The sequence below is a fragment of the Phacochoerus africanus genome, chromosome 6 (assembly GCF_016906955.1).
Source record: "Phacochoerus africanus isolate WHEZ1 chromosome 6, ROS_Pafr_v1, whole genome shotgun sequence".
Taxonomy (NCBI): Eukaryota; Metazoa; Chordata; class Mammalia; order Artiodactyla; family Suidae; genus Phacochoerus; species Phacochoerus africanus.
This window is the reverse complement of record NC_062549.1, coordinates 110,519,356-110,540,937: the sequence shown is the minus strand read 5'-3', so window position 1 is coordinate 110,540,937 and position 21,582 is coordinate 110,519,356. Positions and strand designations below refer to the sequence as shown.

Here is a 21,582-nt window from a genome sequence, read left to right as displayed (position 1 = left end):
TGTTGCATGTTTTAAAGCATGGTCATTTTTTATGAAAATAGCCAGCAGGCTTCCCAGATCAGTTTTAACCACACCAAATTGAAAACCTCCTTGTATAAATACAGGTGGAATTTTAAAATTGCTTTTGATTCCAGTAGGAAACTCTGGGGTCATTTCCTTCATCCTAATAAAGTGTCAGGATTAGGGTGCCTGTGTAGGATGCCCCTACCTTCTTCTCCTCCCCACTCCATCCACAAGAGACAGTGGGAAATGTATGCCAGAGTTCAGCTTTTTGCTTCTGCAGTGTTTGGGCTCTGCCAATTTTCTTCACCCTTTTCTAAGTCTAAGGAGCAGTATCTCTCCATGGCAGTTCATTAGCAACTTTAAAATATTACTGGGTTACCTGGTAGTCTAGCAGTTAAAGGATTCATTGTGGTCACTGCTGTGGCACAGGGTCAGTCTCTGGCCTGGGAACTTCCACATGCTGTGGGCATGGCCAAAAAGTGTGTGTGTGTGTGTGTGTGTGTGTGTGTGTGTGTGGAATTCTCAGTTTCAAAACCCAAATTGATTTTGGGAGAAGTTATGGTTTGCATCTGGATTTGGGAACTGAGAATTCTTTTCTCTCCCCAAAGCTTACCAGTGTTCAGTCTATAAGTTCAGAAAGCTTTAGCTCAATAGTGGACTGTTCTGTAAACTAACCCTTGAAAATAAAAGAGGAAGCGGCTCTTTCTCCCAGCCTGTTCCAAAAGAAGTTATAATAGTACCGTTCTTGTAGGGGATTTTTTTTTTTCTTTTTAAATCTCAGCATTGGAGCAAATTGCCTTGAGCACATCACAGACCCCCACCTGTTCTGTTTTTTCATCTATGAAGGATAGATGCAGTGGTCAAAGGATTCCAAAATGTTTTGAAAATATAAATCCTCTCTAAGAAAATCTTAGCTACAAGCCACTAATACTGAAGCAGAGTGCCTAAAGTAGAAAGTCGTAGACATCTAGGCATTCAGGACCTTGGTTTTCACCATACTAGTGTTTATTTCAAGCTTCTAATCAGTTTTAGTAAAATCCTGATTGAACGTTCTTGGGTGGTTTCACTTATTCTTTGTATGCCAAAGTTTAAACAAAAGCAGTTTGAAAAACATTTAGATCAGTGATATCCTAGCAGTGTTATTGGTAAAATTTGCTAATTTATCTTACACAAAAGCTGATTGTGGTTTACTATACAACCAAAAGCCAGAGATCCTGACCCTTCTGCAGGCATCTGTCCACTTTACTCATTAGAAAATGGCTAATCTTAAAGTCAATGGTTAGGAAAACCCAAACTTTAGTATTCTGGTCTGGGAGGCAGAGAGAGTGGGGGATTATGCTGTATTCATTCTGGAGCAGCAGGGAGCTTCTTATTTTTCAGTAGCTCTAGGAAAGTTGCAGCCTACAGTTTCTGTCAACCGCTTGTTTCTTATAGGCTAAGGTCATGATTTTTATACTGAGCCTTTTGTTCAAAACTAAACATAGGAGTTCCCTTCATGGCTCAGTGGTTAACAAACCCACTAGGATACATGAGGATGTGGGTTCAATCCCTGGCCTTGCTCAGTGGGTTAAGGATCTGGCATTGCTGTGAACTGTGGTTTAGGTTGCAGTAGTGGCTCGGTGTGTTGCTGTGGCTGTGGTGTAGGACGGCAGCTGCAGCTCTGATTCAACCCCTAGCCTGGCAACCTCCATGTACCATGATTGTGGCCCTAAAGATGAGAGAAAAAAAAATTAAACATCTCAAGTTAGAAAGTCAAGAAGGATGATAAATACTGCCTCTTTAGAATGAAAAATACAATTGTATTTTTTGATGTGACTGTTTATCTTTGTGAGATTCTTGTATTATATCTCTAGTCTCTCCTTCTAAAAGCTTAATATTTTGTGTTTTGTGTTTAAGAGCTTTGGAAACTAAAGCTTGCTGCAGCTGATCTTTAAAGTGATTTCACCTTGTCCTTTGAACTTGAAAATATCCAGTCTAACTACAGAATGGATCCTGAAATGTCCTGTTGACCTACTCACCTTTGGAAACAATACCTGTTATTACATAACTCCTATTTAACAATAAGTCTTTAAAGTCAGATTCTGTTATTTAATATTGAGTTTTGATGGCTTTTTTCTTGAGCCTAGGCTTGATGAGAAACAGTGTATGGTGACTTCAAAAATATCTCATTAACCTTGTTGAGTCTCAGGTTTTGAAAGCTGACCCTCATAGACTCGGCTGCTGCTTATTGGGGGCTACTTGTATTTCTTCTGCCATGTTTCAGGTGGGATTCACTCACTCAAGTGAATATATGAAGAGGGTTTGAATTTTTTAAGATGTAATTGGCTTTCAACTTTACTTAAGCTAGACTTCCTGATCAAGGAAGGAAGAATTGTTGTTATAACAACTCCAGTCTTGTTCTAACCTGTAATTCTTGTCTAAAGAATTACACAGATGGTGGAGTTCCTGTAGTGGCTCAGTGGTTAATGAACCCGACTAGTAACCATGAGGTTGCAGGTTCGATCCCTGGCCTCACTCACTTGGTTAAGGATCCGGTGTTGCTGTGAACTGTGGTATAGGTTGCAGACGTGGCTCAGATCTGGCATTGCTGTGGCTCTCGTGTAGGCCAGCAGCTATAGCTCCGATTGGACCCCTAGCCTGGGAACCCCCATATGCCATGGGTACAGCCCTAAAAAGACAAAAGACAAAAAAAGAATTACACAGATGGCCACTCAGTCTATGTGGCCACCTTCCAGAATGCTCAGACTCCGTCTTTATTCTAGAGCTTGTCCACTGATTGCTTGCTTCCAGGACTAACTTTTCTTATAGAAATTTGTTTGAAGAATACAGATTTGCCTAATTTGTAAGTAGTTGACAAGTTTGCATTTTAACATCCCAGCATACGTTGCAGTGAGATTTGCCAGTTCAGCATCTTATAAGCGTCATTTAAAATCAACGTGGGTTCTAAAGAGGACTGCAAATTAAAGCTAATGACTTTTTATTACAAACATATAAATGAGCAGTAATACCTAATTTGGTCTTTCCCAGCATTGAAGAATTGTTGATTCTTGTACTCTGTGAACCAATACAAAGTGATTTTCAAGTGAACAAAAAACAAGGTGCAGAATATTTTAGCGTGCTCCTTTTTGAGGAAGAAAGAGAAGGAAAATAAGGCTATAGTATATTCTTGCTTTCTACCTCCAAAAATGAACATAAGGATAAACCAGAAACCAGTGAAAACTGGGGAGAGTGGAACAGAGTTGGGGGGATAGCAAGGGAAGTGAGGCTTCTCTGAGTATACTTTTTAAACTTTTGAGAGGTATTTTATATGCAAAAAATGAAATTAAGAAGAGGGAAACCTTAAAGTTGCAGTAAACAGAAATAAATGAACCTAACAACATATCGGGAAGATTACACAGCCCCCCATAAAACAGTAGCTTGACTCTACATTCTTTGTCAAATATATTCTAAGGACAACAAGAACTTCAATGAAATAGTGACACTTCACTGTGTGGATTCCTGTAATATTAGTCTTAAAATTTTGAAATTATTTTGTATAGACTAAAGCAAATAAGTAAATATATTATTGCTATTAGAGAACAAGATTGTCACCATAAGAGAAAAGAGATTCAAATAGGAAAATTAAAAGTTAAAAAAATGGGAATGTTAAATAGAAATATCAGGGTTCCCGTCATGGCTCAGTGGTAACGAATCTGACTCGTATCCTTGAGCACGTAGGTTCGATCCCTGGCCTTGCTCAGTGGGTTAAGGATCCAGCCTTGCTGGGAGCTGTGGTGTAGGTCACAGATTCAGCTTGGATCCCAAGTTGCTGTGACTGTGGTGTAGGCCAGTGGCTACAGCTCTGATTTGACCCCTAGCCTGGGAACCTCCACAGGCTATGGGTGCAGCCCTAAAAACAAACAAACAAACAAAAAATAGAAAGATCAATATGAACTCATAAGTAAAAAGATTTCTCTCTCTACTGAAAGAATCTAGAAGTACTGACACCTCTTATAGCAACAGGCAGACCTTATACTCAGATTTTTGTTTGTAAATATCTTTCCCCACTGAATGAAATCAGGACTTCTTGAAAAATGACTGATTCTAGGTCTGAAGCAGAAAAAGAACAAGATGAGCCTGGTATGTTTTCTTATTTCAGAAAGAAAGGAAGCATTTAAATGGAATCGTGTCAAAAGAACAAAACAGTCAGCTTGAAGGAAGTTCCCACTGGCCTAGATTGGGGCAATTGGAGTATTCAGTGCACTCATGTAATTGAATAACATATTGGATAAATTAAAATATGAAATGACAAGTGAAGAAGAAAACAGAGTCAGGGAAAGAAGAAAAGCTTTTCTTTACAAAAGAATGCCAGCTCATGTATGTGGAGGAATGACAGGAATCATGATTCTGTAAACCCTCCCTCCCCAATATAATTGGCTCAGGCAAGGATTATGAACAGATGGTAAAGTCACGAGGGGACAGGACATTCACAGCTGACAGGGATCACCCCATAAATTAACCTTTACTTGCAAAGGAGGAAATATTCCTTTCAAAGACTGGTGTTATCACTTTAACCAAGGCTTCAGTTTAGTGTCCCTAATAGTAGAACAATCTAAAATTATGTGCCTCCTGATATGATCCAGAGTAAAGTATATAGCATCAGCTATGAAACATTCTTGCTAAATTTTAACCTCTTTCTAATCAGACTTCAAAACTGAGTTTCCAGTTCACAGGAAGGAAACAAGCTGAAAATTTTGAAATATGGGAGATTTTATAAGGCAGCTGGCTCAAACTCTGGGAGAGAAGGTCTGTATCACAGGGGGAAGAAGCAGCAAGAGGACTGTTCTAAATTAGCAGAGAGCAAAGGATCCCAACAGCCAAATGCACTTAATGAACCTTAATTCCATCCTGGGTTGAAAGAGTTGGGTTTAAAACTATGAACGATATTCTTGAGAAAATTAAATAAATTTGAATACAGACTGGCTATTTGGTGATATAAAAGATGCATTCTGAAGAATCTGTAGTTGCAACCTTTTTAGTGGTGGAGACAGGACCATTTGAAAGCATATGCCTGTGTATAGAGAGAAAGAAGCCTAATATGGCAAATGGAAAGCGCCAGTCTAGGTGGAGGGTATACACATGTTCACTATGTCATTCTTTTAAATTTTTTGCATGTTGAATATGATCCCAACAAAATTGGAAAAATAAGCAGAAAATTCAACCGCAGTGCTGGGTGGGGGTGCAGTGGTGGGGACATCAGTATATCAGTAAAATACTGGGTATGTTCCAGGAACCTAGATTTCTTCAGCCACTTGTGCAACAACAACCACAAATTAACCTAGAGTTAATACAAATTCAGTGTCAGGAGAAAAAGAATAACTGGCACATTTTCGAATAATATTGGTAGAAGGACTGTGAGGATGAGGAAAGTAGGGATGGGCCAGGCAGTTGGACAGGTAGATAGCTAAATAGGCATTGAAACATGGTCCGGATGCATGTTATGTTCTGTTGTAATTTGCGGTTTTTGAAAGATTAGGAAGCCTTTCCTCCTACTTGTTGCCATTTTTTAAACCTCTTGATTTTACCTCTAGTTGGCAGTTGGAGGCCTAGATCACTCATTTTCACTAGAGCATATTAGGAGATGATAGAAAGCCAGTGAAGTGTGCTGTCTGCTGTGAAAAGAGGGGGAGGACCTGATGAGGACTTGGCGGAAGTTTTTCAAGCATTCTGACCCTTCCTTATCATTTAAGTGGCTCAGCAGTGTGGGCCCTGGTGTTGCCTCACCCACTGCTCCCACCAGCATTGAAGAAAGGTCAGGTTGAGTCCCATTTTGAAAGGAATGCTGCTTCCGACTGTGGAATTGGATTCTAGCAGCATGTGTGTGTGTGTGTTATATCCTGTTACTCCTGAGACACAGAGCCGAGTGGAGTGGGGGAGGGAGATGTGCGCTGTGTGATTAGTCAGCTTGCCCACCCCCTCCCTCCAGAAACTCAGGCCCCATCTGGGGAAACTGAGAACTTTAGAAACTTGAGACAGGGAAGGAGGACAGGGAGCAGCCAGAACCTGAGTCTCAGAAGCCTGGTTTCTGCACCAGGGAATGGGAGAAGTGACTGGGGGTGGCTTGGGATTCAACTTTGTTGCCTGAGATTGAGTCCTTTGAGATCCATTGTTTTCTGGTGGGCAGAAGACACCTGAGGGCAGCGCATTGGGCAGGGGATGCCCTTCATCTTTGGGAAGTTTCTTTTGCCTAATTGACAGTCTGAAAGATGTTCAGACTAATACAGTTCTTGTGCCAGGAAGCTGGTGTTTATTGATAACTTTCTTTGGACTCGTCCGAAATGGGAATCAGACTGATCAGTGGTAAGTATCAAGAAAAGGTCTTGGACCTTTTTATACTGACAGCCATATTCTCTGCTTTTCCTCCGAAGAAGGAGCAGGTGAGAGTAGAATCTGTAGAAGAAAGACTAGCCAGAAGATGTGTGAAGGAGGGATTAGAAAAGATGTGGTAGGAATCTGGAAGGTGTTCTAGCACACTGCTCAATAATAATAGACTTTGTGAAAATTTCTAACTTCCAATAGTCACTCTTTTGTTCCATTGCTAAGTGTTATCTAAGAGATGTACTGACCATAATTTCTAAAAAGAAAAGATTGCACATACAATGTGCTGTAGACAGTGGGGCATTATATAAATTCGAGACTATCTCAGAAAATCAATAGTGTACCAGAACCGGGATATTGGCCCTTCAGCTAATCCTCAGTAGTAAGGGACACCGATCCCTCCACGCACTTCCAAGCTACGCTTTCTTAATGATTTGTTTCCCTAATAATTGCTGTTTACCTTTGAGCTAGTTCTTCACCCTTAGGAGAAAACCTTTCTGAGGAAATTAAAAACTTTTAGATAGGCATGTGAAATAACAGGTTTAATTAGATGTCTAGCCTAACTTCTGATTTCTGGAGGCCTAAGTTAAATCCAGATAAGGCTATGAAGGCTACAGTGATCTAGCATGTTCCTAAAGAAGCAGTAAAATTCTGTGACAAAGCCATGCGTGTTGCCATTACACCACGAGTCAAAAACACATCTACAGAGAGTAAGGGACCGTATTTCCTTTCATAGATCCTCCCTGGAGTAGCAGTGAGTACTTAGTTGGTGCCAACCAGATATGTTGAGTAGAAGAATAAAACACTCTGAGTATATCCTGATCACCATCCATTAGCCACAGTGTCATAGTGGAGTTCTGGTGCCTTTTAATTCCCTGATTTAGGAGCTAGCAGGCAGAAGTGGGTGGGACCTGAGAAGGAAGTGTAACTCAGTTATTTAACTTCTGAGAAAATAGATCGTGTTTGTGGAAGTAAACTTCTCAGCTTCTGATGGTAAAAATATCAATTAGGATCAAGTAGTATACAACTGTTTTTCTTCTCTGAAGTCATAATTGTTTTTGAGTGCCTGTGATTCCTTGTTCTTGCAAAGTTCTGTAGAGCAGTTCTTTCAGTTGTCACTAGACTTACCACTAGGTGGTGGATGTACTGTACCCCAGATTGTTTCTTCAGTAGGGCTTTTCTTTACCATTTTCAGTATCACATAGAAGAGTCAACTTTGTGCCCACTAAGCTGCCTAAAAAGGTGTTCTAAGAGTTCCTGCTGTGGCATAACAGGATCGGTGGTGTCTTGGGAGCACTGGGACACAGGTTTGATCCCCAGTTTGGCACAGTGGGTTAAGGATCCACTGTTGCTGCAACTGCGGCTTAGGTCAGGTCTGTGGCTCGGATCTGATCCCTGGACTGGGAACTCCATATGCTGCAGGGTGGCCCCAGAAATAAAAGAAAAAATAGAACGGTGTTCTAAAATAGTTACCATGTAAAGTTGGCCTGATGTTTTTAGTTATTAAGGCAAAGCAAGTACTGACTTCTCAATTTGGTTGTGCTATTTGGAGAATGGGTCAATCTGACCTTCTAGCCTTTCTCAGATGTGATTGATAGTTGTTCAAGAATAGAACACTGGTGTACTTGTTGTGGATAAGGCTGTTTATGGAGTGGTGAGTATCCAAACACAGAATAGTTCTTTAACCTAGGACTTTTTGATCTTCTGATCCATTTAGGATCTCAGCTATCTTAGCGTCTTTTCTGTCCCCCTCATTCCCATCCTACGTCATATTTAGACCTGCCATTCCTTAGAGATCTAGACTTGAAGAAACATGAAAGCATACCAATTAAGATTTCATAATGAAAAAAAAAGACCCCCCAAAAATTCTAAAAACACTTAATAATGACTGGAAGAAACCATGATAAATAGGAAGTAATGTAAACAGAGCAACTTTGTAGTCATTCTCTGTATTTTGTTTTCATCTGAATGACCATGTTTAGCTTAAGTGTAGTGAGTACAACCCAATTAGAAGGCTATTACTGAGATCTGGTTTCACTGGAGAGAGAGCATTTGTGGATATCTATAAATTGCTTTTGGCAACACTGCCTTTATTTACAATGTGAAGGTGAACAGCAGTCCAGGAGGTACTTCAAGGACAAGACAGAGAGCTACCAGCTCTGAGGACAGCCAGTGGAACTTTCAGGCCTGGTGGAGACCGGTAGAGAAGCCACATTTCTCAGCAGCAGTCATTGATACAGGTTCTCCTCCAGTAGTTTGGAGTGGGAGAGAAGACAAGGTTATCATGCATCTTTGTAAGACTAGATCATCTTATTTATAAGCATTGAAATTATCAATATCCTGCAAGAATAGACAGCAACCCATTCGTGTCACGGCCTGAGTTAACTTTCTGCCCACTTCAAATATAGACCATATTCCTTATTTGAGAGATTAGGTACTGCAGTGGTTAGTAAGCTGCTGGCAACAGTCTCATATTTTTAGATGGGAAAGATTTTGCTAAGCTTTAGGCTACTGATGAGCTGTATTAATACAAGGTGGGATTATGACTATTGTTCTTAGGTTGCATGAAATACATTTCTGTCTTGATGAAGCAGCCTGTCTATATTTTTTATTTTAAAAAGTGCAAATGTTATTGCAGTTCCCTCCCCGATCCTTCCACCCCCAGGTGGGTGGTGACTGGGAATATACTCAGAACCGTTTGGAAAAAGAGGAACAGGGGAGGGAATCATAAAAGCCATTAAAGGAGAGCAGCTTCAGAATAAGCTGCCTCTGCCAGGAGCAAAGAGGCTGATGGAGGAAGGGCAGCCTCCGGAGAGTGTAAAAAGGTGTTGATGGTCTCTCAACTGCGTATTTTTTCTGCCACAAAAATAACTGCATATTAGGTTGAAAGTCATTACCTTGGTCCTGGATTAATCCTTTCAGTAAAACTAGCTTTGCTGACTGCAGAAGTCATGTGAACAGTGGGAAATCCTATCTAGAAGGGCAGATACTGACCTGTGGCTACCTCAGTAAGTGGTTTGGTTTGGTTTTGGTTTGAAAAGCAGTTGTATTTTTGACATTTAAGCTACTCAGAGTTAGAGTTTTAGCACCTAAACTAAAAAAGCTGCTTCGGACATATGAAGATACTTGTTAATCAAGTTCTGGTGCTGAATATGTGGTTTAGCTTGAGTCTTTATTATCTGCTTACTTGTTTTTGAAATTTGATCTTGAAGAAAAACATTTGAAAGGTTCATTCATTCTGTAGGTAACTATTGAACCCTTTATATGTGCAAGGCCCTGGTCTAGATGCCAGGATATGGCGCTCCCTTTCCCTTCCATGCCTTTAGGATTTGTCCTTAGTCTTAATAAAATTGGCTGTGGGCTCTGCCTCCTCTCTGTTTCACAAAGTAAACTAAAGAAAAACTGCCCAGTTGAATATCGAGCCAGGGTAGGTTTAAAATGGAAGCACAGGCGTTAAGAACCAGACATAATCTCCGTGAGGATGCAGGTTCGATCCCTAGCCTCCCTCAGCAGGTTAAGGATAGGTCCTTGCCTCCTGCTGTGGCTCAGATCTGGTGCTGGCTGTAGCTATAGCGTAGGCCTGCCACAGCAGCTCCAGTTTGACCAGAACTTCCATATGCCGCAGAAGCAGCCGTTAAAATAAATAAATAAAAATAAAAAAGGAAGTACACTGAAATGTTTCTTTTGGGCCTGCTGCCCAAGAGTAGTATCTCTGCTCTGACTGTTGGTGTAAAACCCCAAGTGTGTTCCCTTTACTGCGTCACTGCCTTTAGAGTCTTGTTAACTCAGTAATTGCCTGGGTCATATTAGCTACCTGTGCCTAGGCTGCACATTTAAGCCTGAGGCTTGTGCCGCCAGCAGATGCTGCCCTAGCTTGAGGGTACACGTAACAGAGGCAAGGAGTGCTTTATAGCTGTAACTAATGCAAGTTTACTGTTTCTGGGGTCAAAATGCCTATAACCATCACAGTGAGTGGATCTTCATCAGTTTTAGCTTATATTTCTAGAGAAATTTTGCTAAAAACTTAACGGATTCTCCATTTCAGATTTAGTCAGATTGTGAGGAGAAGCTCGATTCAGATTCTCAAACCACTCTGTTTTTCAGGGGAGGTTGAGGTTTATTTTATATTTCAAAGAAAGGATTTTTCAGGTTTAAACAGGAGTTGAGGAAGAAGATTTAAACCACTCAACAGACAAAAATGTTTTCCTCCACTTTAGAAAGAAGCACTAATTATCTATACATAATGTTAATTAGGAGCTCCTGCTGTGGCACAGTCGGGTCAGCAGCATCTCTGGAGCGCTGGGATGCAGGTTTGATCCCCACCTGGCACAGTGGGTTAGAATCTGGTGCTGCCGCAGCTGTGGCATAGGTGAAAACTGCGGCTCAGACCTGACCTCTGGCCGAGGAACTCCATATGCCTTGGGACAGCCAAAAAAGGAAATAATAATAATTTTACTTGTAAGCTATTTGCTATTTATTAAAGCCAGTCTTCTGAGTATCTTTCAACAGTTACCTAGTTCTGTTTTATTTCATTTAAGAAAATTTTTAATACAGAGTTTAGCCAAGTCATTATTTTTTCCTTCCCTTCAAATTAGTCCTAGTTAGTTGGAATTTACTATGGTATGTGTATTTTTAAATTTTTTATTAGAATATTCTGGTGTTTTACTGGGTATAGAAAATTCTGGCGCTATCCCATTGGCTTCGTGAAGGATAGATATATGGTTGCACTCTGTTGACACCCCAGTGCCCAGCACCATGTAAGGCATCTCTTTATAATTCTTTCAAAAAACAAGACCATTGCTAACTTCAGGATAAGAATGTGCTACAAGAGAATATTCCGAAATAAAGGAAGAAACAAGCAGAACCACTCAGAGATTATGCCTTCTTTTTGATGGAGTTGGGAGGAAGGATGGAGAGTTTACGTTCATGTGTCAAGGTTATGAGAGGAAAGAATACTTGATGGAATGTGGGAAAGAAGGCCTGTGAAACTAGACAAATGCTAAACGAAGTTGGGTCTTAAGCTTTCTCTCTCTCTCCTCCCTGCTTTCCCCCCAAAATGCTGCTGAAACTGTTGGGAAGAGATGGTAATTGGCATTTGGGGAGGAGTCAGAACAGCCTCTGCTGCCCTCGTTTCTGGTGGAAGAATTGCTGGCTTAGTGGGAGCCACATGATAACATTAGCTTTTAGGAGAGACAATGTATGGCCTTTAAAAAGGAAACATTTCACAGAATTCTTGTTATAAGTTTCGACTTTTTGTCTTCCTCTTATAGCAAATCCAGTTTGCTGATGACATGCAGGAGTTTACCAAATTCCCCACGAAGACTGGCCGACGATCTTTGTCTCGCTCTATCTCTCAGTCCTCCACTGACAGCTACAGTTCAGGTAGGTGTGAACTTCATGTTCTCTCTCTGGCCTCTCTTCCTTGTTCCAGAGCCTTGAGCTAGTTCTCTACCCAGTTCTCTTCACTCAGCTAGCATCTGAAAATACCTCAAGTCAGGACTACCTCAAGTATTTGTGCTGAAAGCTCCTAACTAGCGGTTGGGCAATGGGAATGTTCCCAGTCGGGCTTGTAGCTGGAGAAGCTTTTGTCATCTTGGAACTTCCCTCCCCGATGGTCTCTGTGGGCGGACTGTGGCTGGTGCCTGGTTGGTAGTGCTGGGCCAGGACCCATTCCCACGTTTATCCACCCACATTGCCAAGAGAGAGAATCAGTGGTATTTTGGCTGACAGAACTGGCCTTGGAAAAGGGGTGTACTTTGGAATCATAATTTCTGATCTGTTTGTTTAAGATAGACCCTGTCACCTATTTTTCTTTCTTGCTTTGGGCTCTTTTTATTTACTAGGTTAACTTTACATTGAAATATCCTCCTCTGGAGTGGGAAAAAGCCAAAGTAGTGTGGCTCAGCTGTTTGCTTTGGGTTCTTCTCTCGTACCCTAACCCTGTATAAGTAGCCTTTTTTTCTGCTTTGAATTGTGCCCTTCTCAACTTTAAGGGGGTATTAGAAAATTAACATGTAAAAGGATATAAAATCCTAGTTTGAGGACTGGAAAAAACTGGACATCTAATCCAACCCCCTCATTGTTCAATTGAGGAAACATTGTTAAAAGATTAAAAGGCTTAGCCAAGGTCATAGATGGCTGTGAGTGTCAGGAAAGAGATTTGTACCAAAAGCTATTTATTTTCTTCTGCCAGAATCTTGTTTGCATTGTATTATTAATGTTAAGGACTGGGCTTTGAGGTACAAGGACTGTATTTTTAAAAAGTAAATAAACATTTCCAAAGACTTATTCTCTGCCCTGTGCCACTGATAACCCAGTATAGACAAGATAGGCAGACAAGTACAGATGGTGGTATACAGGGTTAGGTACTGAAATAAATGAATATGCAGGCTCACTGTGGGCATGTGTGCAAGAAAAGGTTCCAGATATAACACTATCATAAGTGAAAAGGTGTCTTGGAGTGAGACAGGTGACAAACAGGCTAATTAGAAAGAATTTTGAAAGATTGAGTTATAAGAGAAAGTTGGGATGAGTGAAGAAAGCTTTAAGGAATTGCTCAGTTTTGTTTGTTTGTTTATTTGTTTTTCTGTTTGGCTGAATCCATGGCATGTGGAAGTTCCTGGGCCAGGGATCAAACCCATCCCACAGCAGTGACCCAAGCCACTGCCATGACAATACTGGATTCTTAACCCACTGCACCACAAGAATATTCCAAGGAAGTCTTCAGAGATTTTCATGACCATGTTTTATGGGGACCTATCAGAGAATTTTTAAAAGCTTGAAAAGTTAAAGGACAATAAAGTTAAATTGTCCTCATGGGGTCGATAACCTTCAGGAGTATTTGTGGTAGTTGGAAAGAAAGAGGACGTGTACATAGAAGTCAGCCAGAGATCTGACACACTGGCAGAGACGGCAATCAGAAAAATATTCTGTTAGAAAAGAAGTTATTTGAGAGGTAAGGGCTGATTGTTGTGTATTTTCCTGTATATCCATCTGAAAGGACATTTTTAACTTTTTGTGAAGCTGCTTTTTTAAGTTGAATATCTTGTGTGTTCTCAAAGTCGGCAGTATAACCAGAACTGCTCACTTTTTGTGTCATTCTCTTTATGTTTCTTAGCACAACCAGTATAAAATCCCTTTATAAGATTTTATGAGATTATTTCATTGCTTTTATCCTTTTCTATTAATGTTCTCAAAGTACGGTCCTCTCAACAGCAGCGTCGGCAACACGTAGGAACTTGTTAGAAATGCTCAATCTTGGAGTTCCCGTCATGGCGCAGTGGTTAACGAATCCGACTAGGAACCATGAGGTTGCGGGTTCGGTCCCTGCCCTTGCTCAGTGGGTTAACGATCCGGCGTTGCCGTGAGCTGTGGTGTAGGTTGCAGACGTGGCTTGGATCCCGCGTTGCTGTGGCTCTGGCGTAGGCCGGTGGCTACAGCTCCAATTCGACCCCTAGCCTGGGAACCTCCATATGCCGCAAGAGCGGTCCAAAGAAATAGCAACAACAACAACAAAAAGACAAAAAAAAAAAAAAGAAATGCTCAATCTTGGGTCTAACCTGAGCCCTGCTGAATGGGACTTTCTGGCAGTGCGGCCTAGCCATCTATGGCTCGACAAAACTTCCATGTGATTCTCATGAATGCTTTAGAATTTTAAGTTTGAGAACCATTGATATAAATAGCATTCCTTATATGCCCTAAATTACTCTTCCATTTTTGCCATGTCTGGTTCCAACCCAGGTTGAGACTAAGTGTCCCTATTTTGAGGGATTCACTTGAGCTGATGCAGGTTTGGAATCAGTAGCTCCCTATCACAGGCACTCATGGCAAGGTGTCATCAGGGTGGATAAAAGGGCCACAACACTGAAAGATCTACAGTAGTTTCATTCATACCATCTCTTAGAAGACCCTGGAGGAGTAGAGTGGAGCGTGACTTAAAAGGTGGCTCCGGGAGTTCCCGTCGTGGCGCAGTGGTTAACGAATCCGACTAAGAACCATGAGGTTGCGGGTTTGGTCCCTGCCCTTGCTCAGTGGGTTAACGATCCGGCGTTGCCGTGAGCTGTGGTGTAGGTTGCAGACGCGGCTCGGATCCCGCGTTGCTGTGGCTCTGGCATAGGCCGGTGGCTCCAGCTCCGATTCAACCCCTAGCCTGGGAACCTCCATATGCCGCAAGAGCGGTCCAAAGAAATAGCAAAGACAAAAAAAAAAAAAAAAAGGTGGCTCCAACTGAGTGTCACCTAACTTAAATGACAGTCCCTTAGGGACTGCACCCTGTGGAGTTGGGGCCATTCAAGTTTTTCTTTCCTCATTTCTTTCTTTCCTGGCTCTAGCTGCATCCTACACAGATAGCTCTGATGATGAGGTTTCCCCCCGAGAAAAGCAGCAAACCAACTCCAAGGGCAGCAGCAATTTCTGTGTGAAGAACATCAAGCAGGCAGAATTTGGACGCCGGGAGATTGAGATTGCAGAACAAGGTAAAGAAAGGGACTGGGTAGGGACCAGAAGCAACCCGCTTGCTGGTCATCAGGATCCATGAAAACTTAAGGCTTGAAAGTCTCCTGGGGAACTTTTGAGTTTGAAAGTATCCTGGGCTTTTATATAAACAGCTCTCCCTGTATGGAGCTTGAGCCTCAGGATTCTTGTTCTTGTTCCTGTTCTTATTCTTGTTCTCCCTGCTTCCCGTTCTCGGCGTATAATAATTACACAGAGTAGTTTCTCTTTTCCTTTCCCCCGACTCCATATTCACAGATCTACTTGCGGAGTCAGCAAGTCCTAGATGCCACATGGTGGTTAGTTCTGCAGGATCTTGCCATAGCTGCCAATGGTAGAGACCCAGATTTCCCAGAAGCAGCAAACTGGGGAGGGTTTTCAGCTAAGGAAGTGATGACCTAGGGTCTTATTTGGTCTTTGATCCTGAGCACCCTCTGCTGGAGCAAGAGTGAAAATGATTGACAGTTAAATCTTGATTTCTTTACCCAGCCCCCGTCCCAATAAGGTCTCTTTACTCTTTTGTCGCTTTCACACTGAAGGCACCTTCTCTACTGCAGGACGTATAGAAATCAGACAGACTGACAGAATAGGATTAGAGAGCGTGGAAAAACAGAAGCAAGTGGTTTCTGCTGAAGTAAAGTCTCTGCTCCTGCTCTGAAGATTGTAATACGTGGGAGTCCATTAGCCAAATGAAGAGTAACTCTCACCCTCCATTGTGATCACCTGAGAATTTGACTCCATATAAGCCCTCTACATATAAGGCTAGAATAGTGAGGATGAGAGAAATTTCAGGTGCTTAGATGACAACTCCCCACTGTTCGGCAGTTGAAGCTACCAGGCATCAAATAAATGTGCTTAGAGTTTTTCTACCGTATCTCAACAGATCCAGACCAGCCCTAGATGTTGCTGGGGCAGGAATTAATGATATTGCTAGTGCAGACCTAGCTCAAATCCTCTGTTCTTTCACAGACATGTCTGCTCTGATTTCACTCAGGAAACGTGCTCAGGGGGAGAAGCCCTTGGCTGGTGCTAAAATAGTGGGCTGTACACACATCACAGCCCAGACAGCGGTGAGTTTATTGGGAGAAAAGTGATGGACTTCTGATTGGCAAGGAAGAGGGACCTTTTCTTTTTTCTTTTTTCTTTCTTCTAACTTGTTTTTGCTTCCCTATTTACCTAACCTCCAAATGCTAACTACTAGAGAGAACCTCTCAATTACACAGTACTGAGGTTTTCTACTTTGTTTGTATAGGTGTAACCTTTTAACAAACCTTAGGGAGATTTGCAAAAATATGATTGTTATAAAAATGTTATTAAGGAGTTCCCGTCGTGGCGCAGTGGTTAACGAATCCGACTAGGAACCATGAGGTTGTGGGTTCGGTCCCTGCCCTTGCTCAGTGGGTTAACGATCCGGCGTTGCCGTGAGCTGTGGTGTAGGTTGCAGACGTGGCTCGGATCCCGCGTTGCTGTGGCTCTGGCGTAGGCCAGTGGCTACAGCTCCGATTCGACCCCTAGCCTGGGAACCTCCATATGCCGAGGGAGCGGCCCAAGAAATAGCAACAACAACAATAATAACAACAACAAAAAGACAAAAAAAAAAGTGTTATTAAGACTTTGGGGGTCACATCTTTTGGGTAAAGTTAGATTCCACTGTGCTAACTAGTGGGTTATACCCTTTTGTAACTTCCAGTGTAGCAACTTGTGTTGCTGCCGAGTTGCTGGGTATTAGTCTCTCAATTACAACTCTTCTCTGGCCCTTCTCTTTCTCACCCTGTCCTCCTATACCACTACATAGGTGTTGATTGAGACACTCTGTGCCCTGGGGGCTCAGTGCCGCTGGTCTGCTTGCAACATCTACTCCACTCAGAATGAAGTGGCTGCAGCACTGGCTGAGGCTGGTAAGTTCAGTTTATTTCACCAATTTTGCCTCAGAATTATTATCTAAACATAATTTTTACATACCAAGATTATCTTCACAGTGTCATATATGTCTAGGGGCTATAAAATGTGGAGGATGATAAAAATGTCAACAGGAAGGAAATGGATAATAAAGGTCTATATCCATAATGGAAGATTATATAGTCATTTAAAATGATCTTTGAAAAGAATCTGATACATGGGAAAATGCCCAATTCTAATGTTAAATGAATGAGAAAGAACTTTAAGCTGTGTGAGTTATGTAAGTGTACGCTCAGTTGGTGTCTTTTCACAAAAATCTCATCACTTTTGAGAGAACACAAGAAGTATCTTCTGTTTGCTCATTCATTATAAAATTTGGTATTCAGTACTGCATTAAAAATATATGAACTACTTACGGGTTCAATTAAACATAAAACAGTTTTTATTATTCAAATGTTCAAAGGAAAATCACTAGGAAGTTTCTTTAAGGTTCTCCCGTTTTCCTATGATCCTCAGAAAGCAACTCTATAATACTTTTGTTTTTCTTATTTACTCTTTTCTGATGTTTATTGCAGAAAATGTAAGAGGATCCCCAAAAAACCCCGTAATCCTGCTACACAGAGATAATATTTGACATATTTTTCCTTTCTTCTATTTACTTTTTACAGAGATGAAACAAATCTCAGTAATATATGTAGTTGTATAACCTAATAGAACATTTTCAGAAGTAGTTCCATGTCACTGCAGACCTCGGCAACATCATTTATGGCCGTGTGATTCCACTTCACTGTTGTCCTACTGTTGAAACTGTAGGGTACTTGCTAATATAAGTAATGTTGTAATGAACAACTTTGTGGTGATTCCCACTTTATCTCCTTAAGATAGAGTTTCAGGTATAAAATTGGCCAAAGAGAATTACATTTTAAGGTTCTAAACTACTTTAAAAAACAAAAATCCCTAAAATTCTTAACTAATTTCTGAACTAAAGATGCTCTTTTAACTTTTTGCCCTTCATCAGTTGTTTCCTTTCCAGGGTAATTTCTACAGCCTTTTTCTCTTCGTCTGATCTCAGACAGTGATATTGGTATAGGACACTCTTCAAAGGAGGAATCAGCTGATCTCTTTCCATCTGTACCACAGGAGTTGCCGTGTTTGCTTGGAAGGGCGAGTCGGAAGATGACTTCTGGTGGTGTATTGACCGCTGTGTGAACATGGATGGGTGGCAAGCCAACATGGTAATAATGCATATTCATCCTACACTTTGACGATGGATTTCTTTCATTTTTTTCCCTCAAAGCATGGTTCCCTAAATATGTTTTGGATATTTGGTCTTATGCACTCACTTTGTTGCCGTAATGTTTACCTTGATAGCTCTTCAGAATGGGTCTGAGTACTGAATGGAGAGGCGGGGGAAGGGTCAGACCAACTGAACACATGTGGCTCAAACACAGCAGAATGCAGTTGAAGAAAATGATATGGTACCTCTCTGGAATCAAATTCTGGTTTCTTTCCTTCCTGCCCCAGCTCTCCTTTTGCATTCAAAGGGCCTGTATTTCAGTCCTCTAGACTAAAAAATGAGTCTGTGATTAGCCTACTACTCTTCACTTTTAGCCTAGAACAAACTTAGGAACGCTTTTAACCATTTACACCAACAAATTTGACTGTGTTTCCGCTGTCCGAACCTGCTCTAAGGAGCGCTGAGAATTGCTCTTCCAAAACATAACAGGGCTCTCTTACTAGTGCAGAAAGTGGGTTCAAAGTTCCCCCCAGCTCTAGCAGCCTGAATGCCCATAGAAGTCTTCTGGCTGTTCTGTAGATCCTGGATGATGGGGGAGACTTAACCCACTGGGTTTATAAGAAGTATCCAAACGTGTTTAAGAAGATCCGAGGCATTGTGGAAGAGAGCGTGACTGGTGTTCACAGGTAACAGATTCTGGAGTAGCTGCCCCTCGTGTCCTTGCCGCAGCAGATTCCTCTGGTCTCTCCTAGGCTGTAGGGCTGTGTTTCAGATTTGTAACTAAATGGGAGTGTTGTCATTAGATAAAACTTTTGAGTTTTTACCTTTGCAAAAATCAAGGAAACCCTAAAGGGAAATTATTTCAAATTCTCGTTCACCCATTTTTCTCTCCCATTTATTCCACTGTGAGTCTCAATCAGTGTTGGGAGGTAGGGAGTGAGTATATCTTGAAAAACTGTATTCAATTATGTATTTTAATTTTATATTTGAATATGAAAAAAATCTATTGTAAAACCATATGTTATATACACATTATAGAATGTGAAACTGGGTAAAGTATTGTTGGAATACCTAAAAGATAGCTGAGAGAGTGTTTCTCGTTTGGGGCACCTTGCACATGCTTAAGCAAACAAAAACACATACACCCCGGCACATGCCACATGAAACCATATCGGAAACATTGATAATATTTGTTTATCAGAAATAGACATGAGTATTTTTTAACAATTGAGAAAATGCTGGTTTAATCAACTGTATCCCCCTTTATGGAAGAGAAGTAAATTTCTTCAGTTGAAAGGGGTTTGTTTTTTTTGTTTTTTTTTTCCCTTCCATAAAAAGGGGGGTGGGGAGGAGAAAATGAAAGGAAGTGAGGAGGGATAACGCAGAAGCATCTTTTACTAATACTCATGGACAATAAGTAAGACTGGGGAGGGCAACATGGAGCTTGAAGAGAATTAGGCAGCCTTTGCCAGCTCCTTTGTCTTACCAGCTAATTTGGTTTTTGTTTGTTTTTTTGGCTTCTTCTCCTTTTAGGCTGTATCAGCTCTCCAAAGCTGGGAAGCTCTGTGTTCCAGCCATGAACGTCAACGATTCTGTTACCAACAGAAGTTTGATAACTTGTACTGCTGCCGAGAATCCATTTTGGATGGGTAGGTTGCAACATATAGTTGTTCAAATTTGTAGGGAGTAAATTAGGTTTGGGTCGTAATGTTGGTCTGATCTCAGTCCAGTTTTGTCCCCTGGTCTTCCTTTGGCTTTAGAAGTTTGAGGGGTTCCGTCTCATACTGAGCCCAGCCAACTTCCAACTGGAGTTCTTCTGGAGCCTTGTCCCACGCTCTTACTTTTCAGAGGGACTGTGTTTGAGCTCGTGGTGTTTGAGTTGAGCTCTTGTCTGTTTCCGCAGCCTGAAGAGGACCACAGATGTGATGTTTGGTGGGAAACAAGTGGTGGTGTGTGGCTACGGCGAGGTAAGTAGCTGGGCCTGGGTGTCTGCCTCTCCCCAGACTTGGTGCAAATGTCGAGTGAAGGAGACTCGTACTGTCAGTGTAGAGTCCCTGCGGCAGAGTTTAAAAATGCTCATAGATAAAGTGTCTCAAAATAATAGCAAAAGTCCTTTCTTCAGATTTCTGAATAGAGACGTACAGAACGAATTGTCTTCAGATTTTACCACTTTCTCTTATGGAATGGAAAGTTGGTATAATTTCCCTCCAGTTACAATAGTAACCTTTTATGAGACTTAATTTAAGTGAATATGTAGCATTTTGGCCCCACAGGTGACTTCGAGTGGAGTGAAGGGTAGCACCTGAAGTAATGGACAGTCAATTATCTTTAAAACAGGTGACAGGGATTTTATTTATTGTCATAAACAATGACCCACAGAAGTCCCTAAGCTGCTAGGCTGTCCTTGAGTTAGTTAGATGCTTCTCAAGTGACAGCAGGTTTTCCTCAAATGAGAAACTAGAGGTTCCAGTTGTTCTTCCTTGGTCTTGTTTCCCTAATGTGATACTTTTATTTCCTTTAGCTCTTCTACTTTCCCAAACTCCAGCCCTTGCTACGAAATGTCTGCTAAATCACTTCTCTGACTAAGGATCACGACATAATTATGATCTGTTTCTCTTTTGCTTGGATTGGAGCATCCAGTCGCTTGCTAGATGATGGGTGGTTTCAGGAAGGCTAATTCCTGTCTCCCAGAGAGCCTGCCTGCCCAAATACCCATGCCTTAACGGACCTGACTTATTTCTTACTCCCTGCAGGTGGGAAAGGGCTGCTGTGCTGCTCTCAAGGCCCTTGGAGCAATTGTCTATATCACAGAAATTGACCCCATCTGTGCTCTGCAGGCCTGGTAAGAACAGAGCAGAAATACCATTAGATTCACTCCGGGTACTTTATGTTTCTGAGAGTTTGTGATTGATTGTATGAACTATTCCTTGCAGAAATCTCTCAGCGGAGAAGCCTAGGATTGCACTGTTCCTTCCACGTAATCGTAGGACAGGCACTCCTACAGCTTCTTGGTATTTTCCCTTCCTGGATAGACTCTTGGGGAGCCTGAAGAGGCCAGTGTGTAGAGTTTAGCCCAGCTTGTCACTTATTATTCCAGTGAGATAGCCCTGGATCTAACTTTACAAAGGACTTTGCCTGCCTCATTTTGTGACCAGCTTCTATCCCACTGCCTTCTTGCTTTTGCTTATAGCGTTCCTTCCTTCTCTTCCAGCATGGATGGTTTCAGAGTGGTAAAGCTAAATGAAGTTATCCGGCAAGTTGATGTCGTAATAACTTGCACGGGTAAGTGTCAGTGCTTTGGTGTACATGGAGGAGTGTTAATTCTGGGGTTAAATCTTGAAAGTGGTCTAATCGACTGTCCTACAAAGTAGGTAAGACCTGTGTTCTGGGTCCCAGGCTGAGAACTACACTGAGCTATCAGAAGTTGAACATATTTGCCAGAACAAAGCGCCTTTTGCCTCCTTGACTTTTTATTGTGCTTGATCTTAAAACCAAATACCTGAACCTAAGAGCTCACACGTCTTCCCTCACAGTGTGTACGTGCTCTTTTGTGCCAGCAGACCACCTCTCCCCTGTTCTAACTAAGAGCCAGTCAG

General features: G+C 41.6%; 1 protein-coding gene across 1 annotated transcript in view; it reads left to right on the top strand.

The window, feature by feature from the left end:
• AHCYL1 (adenosylhomocysteinase like 1) overlaps window positions 1–21,582 on the top strand; it is a 37,861-nt gene that overhangs the window by 13,728 nt on the left and 2,551 nt on the right. The window contains 11 exon segments of the mRNA XM_047785081.1: window positions 11,631–11,742; window positions 14,691–14,834; window positions 15,820–15,920; window positions 16,646–16,748; window positions 17,890–17,984; window positions 18,566–18,672; window positions 19,520–19,584; window positions 19,587–19,635; window positions 19,890–19,953; window positions 20,740–20,828; window positions 21,198–21,268. Coding sequence (XP_047641037.1) covers window positions 11,631–11,742; window positions 14,691–14,834; window positions 15,820–15,920; window positions 16,646–16,748; window positions 17,890–17,984; window positions 18,566–18,672; window positions 19,520–19,584; window positions 19,587–19,635; window positions 19,890–19,953; window positions 20,740–20,828; window positions 21,198–21,268 — 1,000 coding nt within the window.